This window comes from Diceros bicornis, chromosome 10 (genome assembly GCF_020826845.1).
Source record: "Diceros bicornis minor isolate mBicDic1 chromosome 10, mDicBic1.mat.cur, whole genome shotgun sequence".
Lineage (NCBI taxonomy): Eukaryota > Metazoa > Chordata > Mammalia > Perissodactyla > Rhinocerotidae > Diceros > Diceros bicornis.
The window spans coordinates 48,428,111-48,450,408 of record NC_080749.1 but is presented as its reverse complement, the minus strand read 5'-3'; the positions used below and the strand labels follow the sequence as shown (position 1 = coordinate 48,450,408).

The 22,298-nt window shown below is 33.6% G+C and overlaps 1 protein-coding gene across 2 annotated transcripts in view; it reads left to right on the top strand.

The window, feature by feature from the left end:
* The window catches only part of SCN7A (sodium voltage-gated channel alpha subunit 7), an 80,488-nt gene that overhangs the window by 41,871 nt on the left and 16,319 nt on the right, over nt 1-22,298 (top strand). For both annotated transcript variants that reach the window (XM_058549176.1, XM_058549175.1), the window contains exons 12-19: nt 5,433-5,529; nt 6,238-6,476; nt 7,598-7,771; nt 9,287-9,643; nt 15,267-15,704; nt 17,796-17,901; nt 19,422-19,576; nt 21,835-22,008. In XM_058549176.1, the coding sequence (XP_058405159.1) occupies nt 5,433-5,529; nt 6,238-6,476; nt 7,598-7,771; nt 9,287-9,643; nt 15,267-15,704; nt 17,796-17,901; nt 19,422-19,576; nt 21,835-22,008 (1,740 nt within the window). The remainder of the gene's footprint in view (nt 1-5,432; nt 5,530-6,237; nt 6,477-7,597; nt 7,772-9,286; nt 9,644-15,266; nt 15,705-17,795; nt 17,902-19,421; nt 19,577-21,834; nt 22,009-22,298) is intronic.

Genomic DNA, 22,298 nt, shown 5'->3' with positions numbered 1-22,298 from the left:
GATTTTTAGCCTCATAACAAGAGATTTGCTCTATGACTCTAAAAGTGTTGACAGAAGTAGCATTAAAGAAACTGTAGAAAATTATCATTAAAAATCTAAATTGTGCTGTTAAGTGTGCTAAAAGGAAGAACAGGACCAGGAAGCAACCAGAAGTCACTTTCTTATATTCCACAGGACTTGGCAATCTCACGTCTCTTCCTCAGTTTGGAGAGGGATAGGTTTAGCCCAGTATCCTATCACCACTACCCAGAGCTGTCAAGGTGTGCAGTGGGCAGGAGCCAAGTGGCTTGGGGTGGGACGCTGTCCATGACTCTTCCTGGGCATTGCTCCCTTCCCTGCCCCGCCTTCCCCATGTTGTGAGGAGCCCTCCTGCCTGGGAGCTTGTTCTTTGGAGGGTGATGGGCCCAAAGTGGCCGTAGTCAAGTCAAGTGTCCCTGCCCCACTGGCCTGTTTACAGGGCCCTCACTTGAGGGAGGGGAGCCGTGGCCTGCCTCTTTTTCCATCCCTCTGGATTTGTTACTATTTTGCACTCTTAACACCCGCTAATAAAGATTGTCTACACTGGGAAAAAAAAACTCAAACTACATTTTCTAGCAGATGAACAAGGACAGACTGAGGGAGCAAACAAAGGATAGAAAAGAGCTATACCCAGGACTCTCTCATATAAGGAGGATAAAAAGAGATGGGGAAAAGCAAAGGGCCAAGATACATTCTAGCACTAAGCAGAATATGTAGTAAGGTTGGCTAAGAGGTTCATTAATACTAAAGGTACCTTCTAGGTCAAAAAGGGGAAAATGTTAACTCCTCTACATATATAGCTCTTTCATTAAGTCATCATCAATGAAGAAGCTCTAGAAAAGTCATTCTACTAAAAAGTGGGGCCTGAATGACATGATGTGGGATCATACCAAATGACAAGTTATTGATAGATACTTGTGTCCGAGGTCCGTAACATAGATACCATTGAAACAAGAAGCAATTATAGACCATATGAAGAAAACGTGTATAAAAAGAGGCTATTGAGTAGAGCCATTATGTCACCCATGAGGAAGTCACAGAAAAACAACTTACAAAAGCTTTTTATCCCAAGAAAGAAGTCTGGGATCCTTCAGATTGAATAATTAGAGTTTGAATGACATATTGAATGTGTAATTTGTTTTGAAGTGGCATTTCAGGTTTAAAGGGCTACACACAAATGTACCCAAGAGCACAATACTTCTCTTATCCTAAGATGAGATGCCTTATTAACTCTGCTTATGAAGAATTTACATTATTTCCCAATTTCCCAATATCACCATTCATTTGACTGCTCTGGATCACATAAAGCCTTTCTGATTTTAATTAAAATCTTTAAATTATAAAGGATTTCTTTTTCTGGAAGAGTACTAGAACATTTTGTCATACAAAAGTTTTCTGGGAAGTGAAAGTGAGGGTCATTTTCACGAGATTTATTTTCTTTTCCTTTTTCATTGATACATAAGAAAACACCGGAGAGAGAAGAATTTAAAATGGGACGTACTGAGGACCCTTTAGGTGATTGATATGATTTAAGACTAGTCAGATTCTAATCCCAGTGTTTTGGAATTACTGGGAGATTGCTTAGATATTTCATATTCTCACATTATAGAAAAGCAATAGATCTTATTGACTAAAAGCACAGTTTTGCAGTCAGATAAATACAGATTTCAATTCATTTTAGCCACTTAATAGATGTGTGATATTTGCCAAGTCTTTAACCTTTCTAAACTTCAGCTTCTTCATCTGTATATAATTGTAGTATCTGTCTCATAGGTTGTTGTGAGATTCAAATGAAATAAATGCTTATAAAGCACTTGGCAGTGCTTAGAATATACTAACCAACTGAAAAAACGTTAATAGCTAATTATAGGGAATACAGAAAGACAAACACAAGAAGGCACAGGATACTCCATTAACATAACATTCGTAAGTCTGTGACTATATCCCCTTTCAGGGATAATTAAAATAATAATGATAATGATAATAATAATAGTAATAGTATATAATATTTATTGAGTGTCAACTATGTGCCAGACATATGATAAGCATCTTCATGAATTCTCAAATTTAATCCTAATTGAGGAGTTCCAGTTGCAGATTTTGATCTATATTTATTGGTTATCTGATTTCTCAACAGCCAGAGAACCCATTTTTCACCACTTTATTGTTCTGGAGGCTCAATGCTGAAACAATATTATTCCATCAGTTACACAGTTTGTGGGTGAAAATTTCCTATGAATTGTCAGTTACTGGCAAAAGCTTAGGAAGAGAATCAGATATATACAGCTGTAGGAATACAAATATTTTCAAAAATATTTGTCCATCTAAACTTACATCCTTATAGTTTATCTAATTAAATAAAACATAATTAACAATCTACTATATGATATGCCTTGTATTAAGCATTGGAGATTAAAAAAGGTTTAATAAATACAAATATAGTGTCTATCTTCATGAAGCTAATGGTCTAATGGAGAAGTAAACTATAAAATTGTTATAAACACAAAATTATAACTCTATGACCACCAAGCATTATGTATTTCCTGATGTTATGAAATAGGAAACACAAAAGACCACGTACAATATATTCCTGCCAAAATCTAAGCTAAGTCTAATAATACTCTAGCTGTAGCCATCTTTTTTCAGAGACTAATGTATAGGAGAGAGACAACACATTAAATTAAACTAAAAAGACACAATATGCCAAATCAAGAATGTAGAAAATTCTACAGTATAAGTGACCTAATATCTTCAACAAATAAATCACATAGGAAAAAGAAATTCAAAATTACTGGATGATCAATAGATTCGAGAACTAAATACAACGTGGATTTTTTTATATTTTGATCAGAACAAGTCAACTGTAACAGGATGTTTTTAATCAGTGAAAGAAAATTGACATGGTCTGGATATTGAATAATATGAAGTAATTACTAATTTTGCTGATTGTGATCATGGTGTTGTGATTGTTTTTTTAAAAGCTTATTGTGATACTTATATGATGTCTGAAATTTGATTTAATTTCAGGAAAAAAAGTAGGGTGAGTAATGCATGTGAAACGAAGAGTATAATGTTAGTAATTGTTGAAGCTGGATATTGGGTACCTGGTGGTTGTATTATTCTCTACTAAAAAAAAATTAAATGAAACTGTGGCAAGTGCTGTAAAAGAGAGAAACCTGCTGCTCTGAGAGCCTGTAATAAAGGATTTCTCTGAGTCAGGAAAGGTTTTTATGAGGAAATGACATTTGAGCTGATATCTGAAGAATGAGTCCATGCTATATAGGGAGAAGGAACAGAGTGAGTCAGAGGATTAAAAAGGGCAGTGTGGCTGCAGTAGAGACAGCAAGTCTGAGTCCAAGATGAATACTTCCGATATTCATTGCTAAATGCTAGAAATATGACTGGGTTCTTCCTTATTCATACCTCTTCTCCAAGGAAAATTTAAACCCGTCCTGAGAAAAAGAATCCCCGCCCCTTTTTCCAGTCTAATTTTACAATTGGATTGTCTAAAGTTCAGGCATATGCCCTTATTAGCTCTTAAACTTCCAAAAAGGAAAGTTATTGAGTTATGATCCATTCAATTTGCATTGTAAAATAGCTATATTCTTAGTAGTTGGACAACTTGTGGGAATGCATTCAATATTTTTGAGAAGCTCAATCAAGATAAATACATTACTAGACTGATATGTGGTTCATTTATTTTATATTCTAAAATATATCCGTAATTCAAGCCATATTAGCAGAGAATTGAGCATTGACTATATCAACAATAACATTATTTCTTTACCTCTCCACCCCCCTCACATCCCACACACAGACAATTATCTTTACTGTATTGCTCTTCGGTGTGATTCCATCAAACATTGTCATTATCAGAACCAGCACTATGAGAAGTAATTCTCCTATATTAAGAATATAGTGGAGGATACTATTCACTATATCACAAAGTATCATCTTTATAAAGATACACCTAGGAAATCCCTGTCAGATCTTAATAACAGAAAAATTGTATTTCTGTTGGTTTTTAACTCATGGAAATTTGGAATTGTGTAAATTATAACATACTTTATGTAACCTTACAGATCAGCTAAAAAATACTTTCTGTAATAAACATGGTTTAAATAAATAAATTAACCTCACATCCTGAGTTTTTAGCTTCCTTTTTCAATTAAAAAAAAGTGAGGGAATGGAGGTCTGTAGACCTGCAGAATCTGTCATTTTCCTAATGGAACTCAGTGTGTAGTATAGTTGGTTTTCACCTCCTCTAGCCTCTGTATTTGTGAAATTAGTGGGGATTTGACTGATATTGAATGAGATGAATATGATTCCCTTAATATCAATTGTGCCATTTCAGATAGACTGCAGCAGAACTTACCACCCGGAGTGTGCTGGGTAGGGGTTATCAGTGAGCCTCAACCACCAATTCTCTCAGTGTTAGGGCAGCAGCAGCCCCCTGCCAGTTAACTCTACTCAAGAGCAGCCTCACCTATTGAAATTTACTTACTATAATTTCACCTATTTAGCCTCACCTACTTACCAAGTTAACAAATACACAAATATTATGATTCTTTGTGTGTTGCCAAATGTAAAAACTGTTAGAAAATCTATGGTGTAATATCATCAACCCATTGTCAGTTTCTTAGACTGTAAATTTAAATACATATTTTACACATGGTCACTAGAAACATCTGGGGCTATACTTGTGATAATTATGAATGTATATAACTTTTAACATCTACATCAATGCCTAGGAGTTTTGAGGGTCTTTCCAATGTGAGGATTCCTTTTAACTCTGTGTAACCACATCAGCAAGACAGAGGGTGTCTTAAAACCATTACTCAAGAGACATGAGAGATGGAATGAAGTGATTCTTTTATGGAATTATCATATATGTTCTAACCAAAGCAACCCTTTTATATCCATTCTGTTAGTAGATATTCTTCAAAACTTATTTCATCATCACAAAACTAAATTATTTTGATTTTATGAAGAGTTTACAAAGTTATAAAATTAAGATATCCTCAAGGAAAAAATTTAAGGTGCTAGAGAAATACTGTTATTATTCGGTAGCATGTTTGCCAACTGGATATTTTACAATAATCCTAAACTATACATTGAATTCTTTGTCAAATATGGGTCATTCCACTAATATTTTCAGCCTTTGCTCCTTTACAGTTGACCTCATAGTATAAAATTATTTTGTTGAGTTGCAAGTTATACACATTCATTTTCCAAACAATCCCAAATTAATTTAATACTGCCTATAGTGTAAAGAGTAGCAAATGATGGAACCCAGAAAGGCTCCTGGAGGTAAGAATCAGCGTTTTTAAGAAGGTTATAAACGTTCTTATAGTTACAGTCTTGGATCTACAAAAGGAAGAAGCCAGTATTAGACTCATCAAATTTATTTCTAGACCAAGACCATACAAATAGAAATGAAGAAAAGATCACCACCTTCTATGATCACTTCTTTGGATATGTTGGATGATGCTACTATCAGACATAAAGAAGGTAAAGTAAAAAAATATTTAGGCACTATGAAAGGTACTATTCATAAGATTCACTTTTAAAGAAATTGTACAATTTCTTCAGAATTTTAGATGATATTAACTAAAATTTAAGGAATAACATGAGAATATTAAGATGAACAATGCATAAAAATTCCATAAGCATAGTGTTTCGAACATTGGAAAGGGTCATCAAAGAGTGCCAAGGAATTTTCTTTTATGTTGAAAATGATGTAGAAGTGTTAACATGACTAAAAATAGAGATTGGAGTATATATAACATTAACATATTAATTCTATATTTGTCTCTGCTTTTTTTACATCTAACCAGTAACTCATTATATGGTGTTAGAGAAATACCATTTCATTATATGGGCAATATTGAAAGGCATTATCTTATAAAGCATGTAAATCTAGAAATTATAAATCATAATACTCTCAACTATTCCATATTTATTTTCTTGAGGGATACTCCTATATTTTGCTTCTAATACACAGTTTGTCTCGTTTTCATTTGTCTAACTCAGCAAGCATGAAAAAAATAGAGGAAATTTACTTTGCTCTGTTTTTTATTAGTATGAAATATTTCTATTTGCTAGTTCCAAATCAGAAGTCTGGTTTCAAACCTCTCTTTGCATGCAAACCTCAAAATTTTCTATTAGTTAGAACTTAAATAACCAATTTTGTAATGTTTAACTTTTCTGTTGTTTCAGAACTTAAAAAATCCAGGAAGAGATGCTTATTATGTTGGTATAAATTTGCTAAAGCTTTTTTGATCTGGAATTGTTCTCCCTGTTGGTTAAAATTGAAAGAGCTTGTCCATATGATTATAATGGACCCATTTACTGATCTTATTCTTACCATATGCATAATTCTAAACATGTATTTTTTGGCCTTGGAACATTATCCAATGAGTGAAGAAACCATCAGTATTCTCAGCATTGGAAATTTGGTAAGGCTATCATTGTACGTTATTTTTATTTGCAATTTCAACTTTTCTTTAGTCATCACTATCTCCATTATTTTATTTTATAACTCCAATATGTTTCAAATGCATTATATGAGTATTGAATGAAGTATTGTGTCCCTGTGTCTCTGCCCCACTGCCCCAGGCCCTGCTTTGTAAATGTTCTTACCACTGAATAGGTTTATAGCTAGAGTATAAAATTCTGCTATTTAAATATGGGATTCCTAGCCAGCTTCTTGGCAGTCGGGTTAAGTGGAAATTATTTATTTCCTCTCCCTTCCCAAATATACCCTCTCTGAGTACCATAGCCCCTAGATCAGAGTAGGGCAGAGGTGAAATAACAGACTTAAGTTCTTCACTGATACCTGAATTCTGAATCCCAACTACAACTGCCCCTCACCCTGTCTCTCTAACCACCTGTCTTTGCCTTACATTGGAGCTTATCATTTTGGCAAGGTATTTCTGAGATTCACCTATCCTTTTTTCACATACAATGCAAAAGAAAAAACAGATTTCTGTGAGTTTATAAACAAGTTATGTTCAAGCAAATGTATATTGTTTAACTTGATTTGCTTTTATTGCTGTTGTTGTTTAGTTGCTTGGTACTAATATAAAGAGCCAAACTGCTACCAGTTTTGAATTACGCATTTACTTGATACCAAAACAGTAATTTAGTTATTTCTGCTAGTTTTGTAGTTTTCAAAAGACAATTTTCATAAGTTTACTTTGCTTTTTTCTCTGGATCATATATGTACTTTAAAAAAAAGTTTTTTTATAGTTTAAAAAATTAAATATTAATTATTAATATTAATATATTAAATATGTAATCCAGATCCCAAAAAGGACTTCAAAATGAAGAGATTTTCACCCTCAAATATTCTTTTATTTTCTTCCAGGATAGCTTTTATTAAAATAATTGAGGATTCTGTATGTAGAGTTTGACATTAGATTGTTATATAACATGTAAGAGTCTGTCCTTGTACTACAGACTCCAGAACTAATCAGACCCTGTCGGAGGAACTGTGAAGAATGTGGCACTTTCTGTGTATGAGGGTTCTGAGAGAGCTATTGGAATCATATTCTCATCCATGTGTTTTTTTATTTAGGTTTTTATTGGAGTTTTCACAGCAGAAATGATTTTTAAAATTATTGCCATGCATCCATATGGGTATTTCCAAGTAGGATGGAACATTTATGATAGCCTAATTGTGTTTCATGGTTTAGCAGAACTTTATCTAATGAATATTCATGGAATGGCTCTTTTTCGATCACTCAGGGTGGTAAGTAGAATCAAAGACCTAAATCTTATTTGATGAAAATTTATCTCAGTTTCCTCAGACATAAAATGGGAAGAATAGTAATACCTATCCCTTTGGGATATTGGGAGTATTAAATGAATTAATTCATATAGAGAGAGCTGAGAAAGTGCCCCCAGGAAAGAGTAGGCAGTCATCAGTGCTGTTCTTTGACCATGCATTGAAGGAAATAGCCACATATGCAGCAAATTTGAGATATAGTTCTAGGAAGCATGGCCAGGGTTACTGGATCAGTTTCGAGAGGCAGGATAATGAAGAGACCCTGTCTCTAAATGCCAGTGTGTGACTGAGGAATTGGAATCAGGTGAGTATTTCTAAATGTAGAGTAGAAAACTTTATAAAGGGACAGTCAGGCCATCAGAATATTATTATGAATATTATTAAGTCAGAATCAGTACATGTCTGCAATGTAGGGTGGTGATAAACATCAGAAAACTAGGCAAAGAAATAATGTTATTAGAGTGGTATTTATGGAAACATTAAATATTTGATAAATAATATATTGTCACATTCTGGTAACAAGTTGAAGGAATGTAGCAGGAATCAAGAACAGTTCAGTAGATTTGATCTTATGTAAATAATCCTTCAGAACCCTGCCTTAAATCTTCATCCATAAACTGTTTTAATGAGTAAGAGAAATATATACAAGATGTAGTTATCAAATTTATGGATGAAACAAGACTGGGAAATACGGAAAGTGTGATAAAAGATAGTATAAAAGATAAAATATCTGAAAGGCTAGTAATGATCTGAATCTAAGATGATTAAGTTTTACATGGATAAATGTAAAGTCCTATTCTTGAGTTAAGGAAGCTTGTTTTTTAATATATTAGAAAAAGTTGAGAATGGTATAGCACATATAAAAATGATGTGTGGGTTTTAGATGACTAAGTTCACCGAGATATGGTGGCCAAAATGTTAAGGTAATCTTGTGCTATATCAATAGAAATAACAAATCCAGTGAAAAGAAGAGGAGCATTCAGACTAAATCTAGAATGTGGTGTTTGGTCTTTTATAAGTTACTTTAAAAGGGAAATACACAATGACCCTTCCTCGGAATTCAGTGGAAACTGACAGACATTTTCAATATCATCTATGTGTCAGAATGTGGGAAAGTATCCAATGTATTTTGAAAAGCAAAACAAAGAATGGATAGTTGCCCTACCAGATATTAAAACATAAAACTAGAGTAATTATAATAGCATACTATTGAATGGGAATTGACAGATCAATAGAAGAGGATATGTATGGATTTAGTGTAAAAAACTATAGAATATGTATGATGTACTAAGAATTTTTTGTACATAAAATAAATTTTCAGTTGTTAGTATAATAATGCTCAAAACTGAATATTACATTAGAGACTATATATGTGTATGTGTATAATGCTGATAAAAATTTTAAATGTACATCATAATGAATAGTGACCAAGTTTTTTGTTGTTTTTTCTTATTCTTGTTTTTTACATTGCTCTATGAGTTGCGAATTTTCAAGTTGGGGAAATTCTGGACAACATTTAACATGCTGATGCTGACTCTTGGTAACTCATTGGTGGCCCTGAAAGACTTGGTCCTGCTGTTGGTCACATTCATGTTCTTTTCTGCTGTGGTCGGCCTGAAGCTATTTGGTTTGAGTTACAAAGAATGTGTCTGCAACATAGACAAAGACTGTCAACTCCCACACTGGCATATGCATGACTTCTTCCACTCCTACCTGAATGTGTTCCGGATTCTCTGTGGAGAGTGGATAGAGACTTTATGGGATTGTTTTAAGGTAGCAGGCCAATTCAGTTGTATTCCTTTTTACATGATGGTCATTTTAATTGGAAACTTATTGGTAAGTAATCCGTGCTTTTAAATTTTCCTTCAAAATTGGTGTAATATAGTCTGGTATTTTCCTGATGTGGATTTATGGGATTCAGTAGTCTCTAACTGTGCTGTCCAATATGGTGGCCTCTAGCCACATGTGGCTATTGATCAGTTGAAATATTAGGGATCCAATTTGAGATGTGCTATAAGTGTAAAATACCCGCTGGATTTGAAGTCTTACCCAAAGAAAGAATGTAAATTATTTCATTAATAATTTTATATTGAACGCATTTTAAAGTGATAGTATTTTTGATACATTTAGTTAAATAAAATATATTAGTAAAATTAACTTCACCTGTTTTTGTTTATGCTTTTAATGTGGCTACTGGAAAATTGCATATGTGACATGCATCATATTTCTTTGGATAGCACTGGTTTATAACCTTGCTACTCAGGCTAGCGTTGGCATCATATGGGAGATAGTTATCAACACAGACTCTCAGACTCCATCCCAGACCTATGGAAGCAGAATCTACATTTTAACAATATCCCCAGGTGATTTGTATGCACATTAAATTTTAAGAAGCACTTAAATATAATACTGGTTGTCAAACTTGGCTGCACATTGGAATTGCCTGGGGGATTAATAAAAATATATTAATGTCTTGGATCTATTCCCAGAAATTCTGATTTTATTGGTATATGGACAAAGTCTGGTCATCAGGATATTTTAAAAATCTTCATTTGATTAAATTGTGCAGCAAAGTTTGAAAACCACTGGTCTATAAAACTATTATGCATTAACTAAGAGGGAAAGCTTTCACTCTTAAATTTCCAATAATCGAAGTGGTGTTACATGAGTAAAAAGCTTTTACAATGAGTAAAAAGCTTTCACTTCTTCTAAGAAAAAAGAATTGCTTATAAAAGAAAATTGTTCTTACAGGAAAAAAAGAGACTCAATGGTTACTTTTTACTCGTAAGTCATAGGCATCAAGCACATTTCCCAAAAGACTGAAAAAAAAAAAAATCACAGGTTAGGCTCCATTGTATCAGTGCCCTTCCTCATTGCTTCTATTTACCGGGGGCATACCCCTCTCCTACACTTATCACATTGGCATTGTGTTTAATTGTTGATGTACTTGTCTATCTTCCTGTTAAACTGTAAGCTCCATGAAGGAAAGGATCATGCCTCTTCTCTATATCATCAAAGCCTAGAACAGTGCCCAACGTGTAAAAATACTTCAATATCCTCTGCCTTTGCGGCTGTTAGCATGCTTTCAGCTGCCAGTGACATAAAACACTATCCTAACTGGCTGACACAAAAAAGAGCATATGTGTCAGCATACATAACTCAAAATATCAGAGGTCTCACTTCAGTGTGGTGTGACAAAGATATTCAAGCAGGATCATTAGAGACAAGTCTTTATATGTCTCAGATCTGTGTGCCCCTTGCTGGCAGGTAGCCTCTGTTTTACCAAGATGGCTGCTGCAGTCTAAAGCTTCACGTTTTCATATCATATCAAATTGAACAGAAGAGATAATTCCTATTTCTTTCCTAGAGGCCACAGCAAATTTCTCCTATTATTGCATTAGCTCTGAGTCATGTGTCCATTTCTGAACCAACCTCTATTGCCCAGGGTGTGGAATTACATTTATTACTTATTGCCCAGGGTGTGGAATATGTTAACATATATTATTATGCTAAGCCACTCAGAGCCCTCCTCTGGAGCTGGAGATGACATCAATCCAAACCTGTATCGTATGACTAATAATGGGATAAGGGCAATTTCCCAAATGAAATGTGAGTTTCTATTCCCAAAAGGAAGTGCCATAGCTGATGGCTGTTGAGGTAAACAACACACACAAACAAACACACACACAGACACACACACACATACACATAGTTCAAAAGCAAAGAAAGAGACATGCTGAGGCAATTATATAATAGCATTTCTTTGTCTTTGTTTTTGAACTCCACTCTGTTTCTCATTTTTCTTATTCCTAATGATCAGAAACTTCAAGTCAGTTAGCAAAGAGATTTCAGGATAAAGTGGAGTTACATGAACCTCCATTTCCCATTGATTGGCCGTCATATTGCTTGGCTCACTAAATCTTTTAAGCTTAAGTCGCCTCAACAGTGATCCAGCCGTGGGGCATCATGATGATAACACTAGAGTAAGTACAAGAGAAAAAATGCAAGGAGAGAATTTGTAAGGTTGTAGATCTTTTCTCCCTCATACTTCCAACTCATTACATTACAGCATTGTAATTTCACATCAAAACTATAGCATTGGTGTAAAAGGAAGGTATTCTACATTTTTAAATTTAATTTTATCTTATTCATCCAATAAAATTGCAATTAACAGCCTTAAGTGGAAACCTTAAAAAAATCATCATGTACAAAAGCATCTGAAGTGGCTTTTAAAAAGTTCTATGCCTTGCTGAGTTGTAAGAAACATAGAGCTCAGATTCAAGCAAACATAGGTGTAAATTCCAGTTCTATTATTTACTAATTAAGTGACTTTGTGCACATTACACAGCATCTTTAAACCTGACAATATCTAAGAGGAGAATGAACATAATACGTGCCTTATAGGGTTATTGTAATTTAAATAAAATTAAGTAGCACTCCATAAATATTCATAAATGTTTGTTTTACTTCTTTTAAACTCCGTAAAATTATAACTCCCACATCTACAGAATTTTGTTAATTATATGACATTATTAAGAAGTTTCAGTTAGGCAAAACCTCCAGGTGTTTTACCTGAAGTTTAAGTGGTTACCACCAGGTGAACTGTGGTATCTGGTTATGGTTACATAAACCAAACAATGAGGGATAGAAAAGTGAAAAGAAAACTTAATATAAAATCTACTTGCTTTTTAAAAATTAAAAATTTTATCATAAATATGTATGTTATTCCATATATACTTATATATTCCCAAATTAAATATATGTTAAGATATAATTAGAACAATCCTAAAATAGAAGAACTTTAATATATGTTAAATTCCTTGATTACTAATGAGAAAAATAATTACTTAGGTAAATCTTGAATTTTCTTTCTCTTCCATACTACTTTATTTTGATGAGTAGCTCAGTTCTCACCCAATAGGTAGACATCTTTGAGGTAAGGGAGAGCAAATTTCAGGGGAGACATTTAAATGTTTTCTTTTATATACGTTATATGACTTTTTATCTCTTAACACAAAAGCAATAAATATGTGTTTTGAATCTCATTACAACACTGTGACTGCAAGAAAGTTGCTCTAAGTTTATACAATATAGTCTTGGTGTTTCCTCTTTCTTCTTCATTAATGCTCAAATTAGAAGAGGTAATCAATCCCTTATAGCTTTGGTCATTTTCGCGTCCTGTTTTCCCTTTCTAATCCTTTAGGAGACTAGGCTATTCAGAGCACACTTGAACAAAGCAGTAGCATTTTACAGTATTACAGAATTCTTTCTTTATGTCACAGTTCCAGAGCATTTTGAACTTCATTTCAGCCTTCTAACATTCTTACTAATACCATATAACGTTCATACTATATATTCTTCCTCTATGTGTATGTATGCATGTATATGTGTGTGAGTGTGTGTGTGAATGTACGTATCTTACATTACGTACATATATGTAAGATATAAGGAATCTTAGATTGTAAGCTCTTAACAATACAGTTGTTGTATCGTAATTTTTCGTTGTCCAAATCCTCGCACAAAATCTATTCTTTCCTTCATTCTACAATTAATTAATTTTTTCAATAATATTTATTTATCACCTACTTTGTGCCTAGCGCTGTGCTAGTTGTCTAGGTAAGAGAAAACGTGGTTCCTATTCATATGAAGCTTACAATCATGAAATTCTTACCTAACACCCTTTCTAATTTCTCACTGTGCCTCATACTTAACCAAACAAAGGAGGGAAAAGAAATAACCAACTACCTTAAATTATATTTGGTCTTGCCCTTTTGCATCCTAAACTCATTGTTCTTTAAGAATGGTAGAGGTGCTAATAGCATAGTTGCTACAAGGGCCAAGGATCCCCCACCCAGATTATCTATAAGTAAACCTTATTGTCAAAATGAGACACTAGTGGGAGAACAATCAAACTAATCTCTGGGGGTATTGGCATCTGATCATTGTCTTTTCAGTTTTTATTTTTTATCCTTTGAGATTATCATTGTAGGTTATAGAAAATATATGTCAGTTGTTCAGATGATCTCATTTCTAAGAAATTTCCAGTGTTGAGCCATCTTGAACACTGCATTTTATTACTACACCCAAAATACGGTTATGATTAAGATTATCTATTTGATGACTTCATTATCTGCAATAATATTTTTCCATATGAGTGAGTCTTGTTTGAGCTTTCTCTATTCCTAAGAGATATAAAGATCTAGGTATAAAGAAGTAAAAATAATCCATTAGAACTGAACATTATTTAGTGGGCACTTCATATTGTTTTAGGTGTGCATGTGCATGAGAAAGACAGTAACTATCAGAGAGTTTGAGAACTTCATTTCTTCACATAGACCCGAAATTCTGACAAATTTTAACAAATGTTTGGAGATCTTCATATACTTAATTATTTTATTTTATGTACACATAAATTGTCAGTATAATTATTTTTAAGAGTAGATCTTAATATGTGAAGAAATCAGAAACATAGGCAGGAAACTGTTAGTTACGTAAGTTATATACATATATATTCTTAAACACAATGTATGCCATTTGAACTTTTCCTTTTAAAAATGATATGTAAAGCATAAAGTAAATTAAATCTTCAAAATCTCAAATATCTGAAGAGAGGAGAAAAAACTGCCAGAATAGGCAAAATGCTCAAATTATTATTTTAAGTCTAAGAGAGTAATCAATATGAATCTCCTACACTAGAATCCAAAGTTATAATCTTTACCCTATAACTACAAACAAGATAAAAATCTGATTCTCTGAAACTGAACATGCCTTGATCATATTTCTCAGTGACAGTAAAGGTCAAAATATACACTATCTTTGAGTTAAAAATAACTTGCAGATATTAGGATTGATTCTTCCATCACTCCTCTCTTTCTTAGGTGACCAAATTTATTATCACAGAGAGTCAATTAACTTGCCCAAACTCTGTGTTTACATGTCACAAAGAAAATTAGATGTGAGCTTCAGAACCAGGGATAGCTGTCTCCCCATGAGATTCCTCATGTGTTTGCAGAACCCATGAAGATGTCAATCATTACATGGGATGATTCCTGGGATAGGGCTGTAGTGAAGTCAGCCACCTGGAGTAACAATTCATTTTCTCACTTTGGGGTAGATGGCCTGGCTCAGTGAAAGAAAACAAGCTTTGGAACAAGAAAGACTTGAGTTCAACCTGTGTGACCTCTAATATTTGGCATCTGTAAGCCTTGCCTTTTTCATCTGTAAAAGAGAAACAAATAATATTTCATATAATGTTGTGACCTTAACATGAGTTCTGGCTATACAAACCCTAGCACAGCACCTGACGCATTGTAGATGAGTAAGAACTGAATAGCCTAAATAGCATTGTAGTTCATATGCTGTTTTCAAATCTCGGGGCAGCATTTTTAAAGGATTTTTTATTGTTTAAAAGGAAACAAAAAAATGAAATACATTTAACCTCATTTACATCCTCATTTAGATACTTTACCTCTTTCTGGCATTGGTGAGCTCATTTAGTTCATACAAGACTGCAACAACTGAAGAGAACGATGAAGCAAAAAATCTCCAGCATGCAGTGGCAAGGATTAAGAAAGGAATAAACTATGTGCTTTCTAGAATATTATGCCAAAAACAAAATGTTCTAAAGGAGACAATGGACAATGTAAATGATATATATGTTAAAGAGAATATTTCTGACCATACTCTTTCTGAATTGAGCAACACCCAAGATTTCCTCAAGGAGAAGGAAAAAAGCAGTGGCACAGAGAAAAACACAGGGACCGAAAATGAGAATCAATCACTTCTCCCCAGTCCCAGTGCCTCAGAAACTGTACCAATTGCTTCAGGAGAGTCTGATATAGAAAATCTGGATAATAAGGAGGTTCAGAGCAAGTCAGGTGATGGAAGCAGCAAAGAGGTAAGATGTTTCAATATCCTGATTGCTTATTGTGGTTGTATGGTATTGTTGATAAGAAAGTGAATCAGCGCTGAAGTTCCAGGTTAGATTACTTACTCATTCAGTCCCAACTATAGCACTCCTTGCTCCTGATTTTATGCTCCTGATCAAGTGACTTAAACTTTCTAAGCTTCAATTTCCTCATCTGTAAATAAAATTGTATCTACTTCTTAAGGAGGATAGAAGTATTAAAAAAAAAAAGTTTAATAGTGTGTTGAAAAATCCCCAGTATGAACACTAAGTAAACATTAGATAATATAATTACAGGATTTTATAAATTAATAAGCAGGCAGTGTGGGGTGATGAAAAGCATACTGAAGAAACCTAAGATTTCAAAAGCAATGTATATTATGGGAGAAATCACTAAACTCTTCTGGGTTTTATCATCGTTAAAATGTGAGATTGGGCTGTAATAGTGCTAAGATACGTTCTTACTTGCTAAAATTCTAAGATTCTTGTCAGTTCAGTTTCTGAAACATATATTATAACATATATAATTAAGTTGGACTAAAAGAATAAAGACAAACCACTAGTTTGAATTGTGAATAGTTTGTAGCTTTATAAATTCCTAGACAGAAAAAAAAGGGACACATTCAAAGAAGGGTAGATATTGCTGTTCACTTAGCTTCTAAAATGTATACCCTGCTGGATACAGTCTTCTTGTCTTCATTTGCAAGCAGCATGATGTCTTATTAGAAGGTGTAATTTAATAGAAGGCTGCATCTACAGAGATCACATCTGCACCGTGGGCTTCTTGCATTGGCCCTCACTAGGGAATCATCTCAGATCACTCACAGGCACTGGGGAGGGGCAGAGAATGTCTCTTTCTAAGTCCCCAAAGTCTCCGGCACCATCTTGTCTCCCAGATCTCTTTCTTCTTGGCAGCTGCTCTCTCCAGTAACTATAGCCCTTATTTAATCAGAAATAAAGAAAATATAAGGGGAATTTCAATAATAAAAATGATTTGTTTATTTAAAAGTAATACCCTGCTGGATCTATATTTTTTTAATTGAGCACCATAGTGTCTTACTGACAATTGACCATGTAAGGTCTAAAGCAAACAGAGCTTCCTAATTATATTTCCTTGACACTTGTTGTGCATAAGACCAAGAAGTATGATGAAATATTTATAATTTCCTTTTTTATATACTCTACTTTGCCTAGATCTTTCCTTAATTTTTAAGAAATAAGACTGATTTTTTTCCAAATGTTTAGCACACTTGTCTTAATTTTTTAAATTAGAAAATAATTTTATATGCTATTAACTTTAGGATCTTGTTCACTTTAAAGGCTAACATGTTGCATATTCATTTTTAAATAAGGCAAAATAAAGCATTATGAGAAAATCATTTCAAAAAACAGCCAAGCATGTCACTTGCAGTATTACCACATGTACAATGTCATGACTACCTTATCCTAGCCAGTCTTGAACATCAATCAAGAGCAGAGTGGGAAAGAATGTCAATCCCTGCCTCTTTCCATAGGGCAGGTGTCACTTTCCCAATTCTATTCTTGACCCTATTCCTTGTGCCATTCCTTCGTTTCACTTCGGGATAACCTCACACCAATCCTGTCCTATGACGACATACACAAGGATGTTTGGACTGGATTTTAAGATAAAAACTAAGTGCAATCTTGTCTGCCCATCTTTAGCATCAAGGGGTGATCTATTCTGGTGCTACTCATCTAAGTGAAATAACATATACGGGAACCTTTGAAATAACTTCAAGAAAGTGTTGAAACTCAAATCCTTTTGGAAAATGGAGCTAGCCTATACATCTTTTATGAGAACAGTGTAATTAACTAAATGTTACTTTTAATCTAAAAATTATATTAGCTTAAATTATTTTTTTAAAAACAATTTCTTAAATACCAACTCAAAGATATGTATGCATTTTAATATCAGTCATGAAATTGACCTAAAGTCTTTTAAACCAGATAGTAGTCTGTCTGTAGACAATTTTTCTTATTTCTAAAAATGAAATAAACTTTAACTTCAGTGAGTAAATGAAACTTTAATCACCACATTTTTGGTGGGACTTTACTTTTCAGAAGGTGAAGCAATCTAGCTCATCTGAATGCAGTACAGTAGATATTGCTCTCTCTGAAGAAGAAGAAATGGTCTATGAATGTGAAAAACCAAAGCATCTTAAAAACGGTAAGAAAATAAGAAGGTCCTTTGATCATTATATTGAAATTAGACTAAATTTCCCTTAACCTAAATAATACTATTGGATATACTTTTAATTTTAGAGAGTTTATTTATTTGGCTAAGGAATACACACACACAAATGTGTGTGAACACACACATGCGCACATGCCTGTATGAATCCCGATAGAAACTTACAATAAATATCAAGAAAAAAGTCAAGATTTGGAAAAGAGGAAAAGGGCCTATTTCCTAGTGAGTTGAATGTGGTAGTTAAGGACATTGGCTCTGGAATCCCACAGCCTGAGTTCAAATCCAAGTCCATAATTTACTAGCTTTTACTTACCCTCTTTCTGACTCATTTCTTAATATGTAAAAAAACTTACCTCATGGGATTGTTAAAAAGGTAAATTAGTGTATATGTCTGTGTGCACGTGTGCGTGTGTGTGTGTTTTTAGGCCTCATAGAATAGAGTCAATATTTAAAACACTCACATGAAAACATCCTATAACTTTCCTAGGAAAACAAATTATGTAATGGTCATATATTTTTATATTCCACATGAATATTAAGAAATGTATAAGGCTTCAGTCAATTGGCTGACTCATTAGATATGTAACATACACCTCTTGATGACATTCAATTCAAATTAGTTTCTAAGCAAGATTAACAAATGACTACAGGTTCTAAACATTTGCAACTGCTGGAAATCATCAAAATGGCAATTGTTAAATGCTCAAATTCTTGTATTCAAAATGAGAATCTGCTCTCAGTAGCTTGAGTTTTAGGACTTGTATCATCCAAGACAAGAGCGGAAATATTTCCTATAGACGTATAAATTGACACGAGGTAAAATTCTAAAATGAAATGTGACTTTAAATTCCACCCACCTCCGTTTATTCATTTTCTCACCCGTTAATCACTCTTTTTTCAAGCCTCTGGTTTTCCTTATGTTAACACTCTTGACCAGAAGGTAGGGTTCAACCCCATGCACGTGTACCGTACCCACAAAGTACTCCATAATCCAGGTTAGCTTCTTAGCTAGTCTCAATCAAAATTTTCATTCTCCTGCCACCTAAGAACTGAAATCAATTTAGTTGATTTACCTGATATTATACCTTTTAACATTTCATAAATATCTGTGTATGTAAATGGGAACACATTATGCCATGTGAATCTTCAGAGAATGAATTTTCAGGCATTTTACCAAACTGTGATATTCAGAAGATGTTATATGTGTGTGTATAGTAGAGGATAAATTCTATTTTTAGAGTCTGTCCTGCAGGGTTAGTGGATGTTCTAAGTCACCTCTGCCTTTCACAGTTTCTTTCCTGCTACTCTTACCAAACTCACAAACTATGGCAGCAGTCACTACAGCAAGGATAAAAATCAAATGTTTATAAGTGAGAGACCACCTATATTAGATTCTATAAATAAATAATTACAAAAGCATATGAGAGAAAGTTTGAGATGTTTACATTTTCATGAGTTTTCAAGATTTTTGTTCTTAATGGTTTCATTCTTGACAGGTTATGGACGAAGATCTTCACCTGGTCAAATCAGTAGAGAATCTAAGAAAGGAAAAATTTGGCAGAACATAAGGAAAACCTGCTGCAAGATAGTAGAAAACAGTTTTTTTAAATGTTTCATTGGCTTTGTCACTCTGCTCAGCACAGGTGCTCTGGTAAGAGAGAGTATGTGAAATTTTTACTGGAAAAAATGTATCTGAAGTGTGTTAATTCATAAAGTCACCATGCCAAATTAGTTTTCTCCAGAATACTTATTAAAACACCAAAGTTCATATTCTGTGATTCTACTTTTGGAAGATATACATTACAGTTTCTTAAGTTTGTATGCCTCGTTCACTATTAAATAAATAATACAATTTCAAAATACATGAATGACTAATGGGAAAAAAGAATGCTAATAGATACCTCTTCTTCTTATATGTGAAACAAAGTTTAATAATATGCACATACAAAACTGTTGTATTGTGCTGGTACTTTGGTACCTATTCAATAAGGAAAGAGAAGTGTTGCATATACTTTTAAGGACCTTTGAACCATAAATATATTTACCCATTGACCCAACAATCTTAATTCTGGGAAATTATCCTACAAATATCTGAACGTTTATTAAATGAATTTAGAAGGCTATTCACTGAAGAATTTTTTGTAATAGCAAAAGATTGAAAAGTAAAATAATCCATAATAGGTAACTGTTTAAATACATGATGGTACAATCATCCAATAGGATACTGTGCAGCTATTTAAAAATTACAGAAGCTGTATGCATGCTGATATTGCAAGATATGGTAATAAGTGAAAAAAGGAAGATCTAGAATAAAATATATGGCATGCTACATTTTATGTAGGAAAGAAAGAAAAACAGATTGCATGTTGTTTGCTTGTTTTTAATTGAAGAAGATCAAAGAAGGATACATAAGAAATAGTTAACTGTGAGATGCACAGAACAGAGAAGATGGAACCATGGCTGGGAACCAGACTTTGCACTGCATATATTTTTTAAAGTAAACTTTATATTGACATTTAGCACACATACTGAAAACTGTACAAATCATAAGTATATCGCATAAAAGATCTTCACAAAGTGAATGCACCAGTGTAACTGTCACTTGACTTGAGAAATAGAACATTACCAGGACTCCAGAACCATACTCTGACCCCTCACAGTTACTTCCCCACTCCACGTGGGTAAACAGTAAGTGGACTTCAACTGCCATAGATTAGTTTTGCCTGTTTTTAAATTTTTTTAAATTGAAGTGGAGACTTTTGTCTGTCTCTTTATTTTTCATTATGTACCTATTCAATAAATAAATACATATAATACAGTCCTTTAAAATAACTTCAGATGATATTTATAATTTGCTTATATATAATTTTAGTCCATAATTGGCTCAAATAAAAGTCAGTAACTCGGGCCAGCCCTGATGGCCTAGTGGTTAAAGTTCAGCACGCTCTGCTTCAGTGGCCCAGGTTCAGTTCCCGGGCGTGGAACCACACCACTTGTCTGTCAGTAGCCACACTGTGGCGGCAGATCTCATAGAAGAACTAGAAGGACTTACAATTAGAATATAGAACTATGTACTGGGGCTTTGGGGAGGCAAAAAAAAAAAAGTCAGTAACTGTATTGTTATTTTATATTGATCTACTTTTATTTAACAGTAGGTTTACAAGAATCACACCATTCTTTACATAAGATTATTTTAATCCTTGTTTGCTTTTTGACCTTGAATGTACTTTGAGACAAGTCTGCCAGAGGTTTTTTGTACTTCTTTCAGTGCTAAAATAAAAGCACCATGAAATTCCTTTGAATGACATTATCAGATTTTGTAGCTTCCACAGTAAGATTAAAGTTGGCCTATTAAAACTGAAAAGCTTTGGAGAAATGATTATAGTTTATTTCGTATTCTTGTATTTCCACTGGTTTGCCTGATTATTTCCACAGTGGAACAAGCTTTGTGACTTTTACTTGTAACAGAACTATGGATTTCTGAAGACACATTTTTTTTTAATCTTTGCTCCTTTATTAGCACTTGGCATGTGTCTGTGAGTTGGCTGCATAGAATTAGAGATAAGAACCATGTCAGATTGACTAAAGGTTCGGTCTCTTACATTAAGTTTGGTTAACTGATTTGAGAGAGGCTTTTGGATCACTATTTAGAACAGTTATGAGGCCAAGTTCAGGCTTTATAAGAAGAAGTTCTGGGATTAATTAATGATGTCTGCTACAGGCATGGCATCAGAAAATTGTAGTTATGGATTATGTGACTAAATCCAAGCAAAGTAAACCAGCCCTTGAGACTACAATCTATAACTTTGCTCATCATCTGCTTACTAGAAATGGCATTTCATTCCCCTCTATCCCAAAAGATTTTTTAGAAATTATATGTACACTAATCCTTAAACTTTTCACCCACAGGCTTTTGAAGATATATATATCGATCAGAGAAAGACTATTAAAATCTTATTAGAATATGCTGACATGATCTTCACCTACATCTTCATTCTGGAAATGCTTCTAAAGTGGATGGCGTATGGTTTTAAAGCCTATTTCAGTAGTGGCTGGTACAAGCTAGACTTTATGGTTGTTATTGTACGTATTTTAAAGAAAAATTTAAAAGGTTATTTGGTTTGCCCTTCCTTCTTTACTCTCACTCTTCCATTTACTTATATCTTCCTTTTTCCTCTCTCTATGCATTTTTATTCACCAACATCCCATATTTCTTCATTTGTAATGTTCAATATTTATCCTTGCTTTCTCATTCTAAAATTTTAAAAGTTCAACGCTTCATTCTGGATTATTCTATGTCACCTATGATCCAACTGCTAACAGAATAGGCTTATTGCACAATAAGTTGAAAATATCAGCATCCTAAAATATTT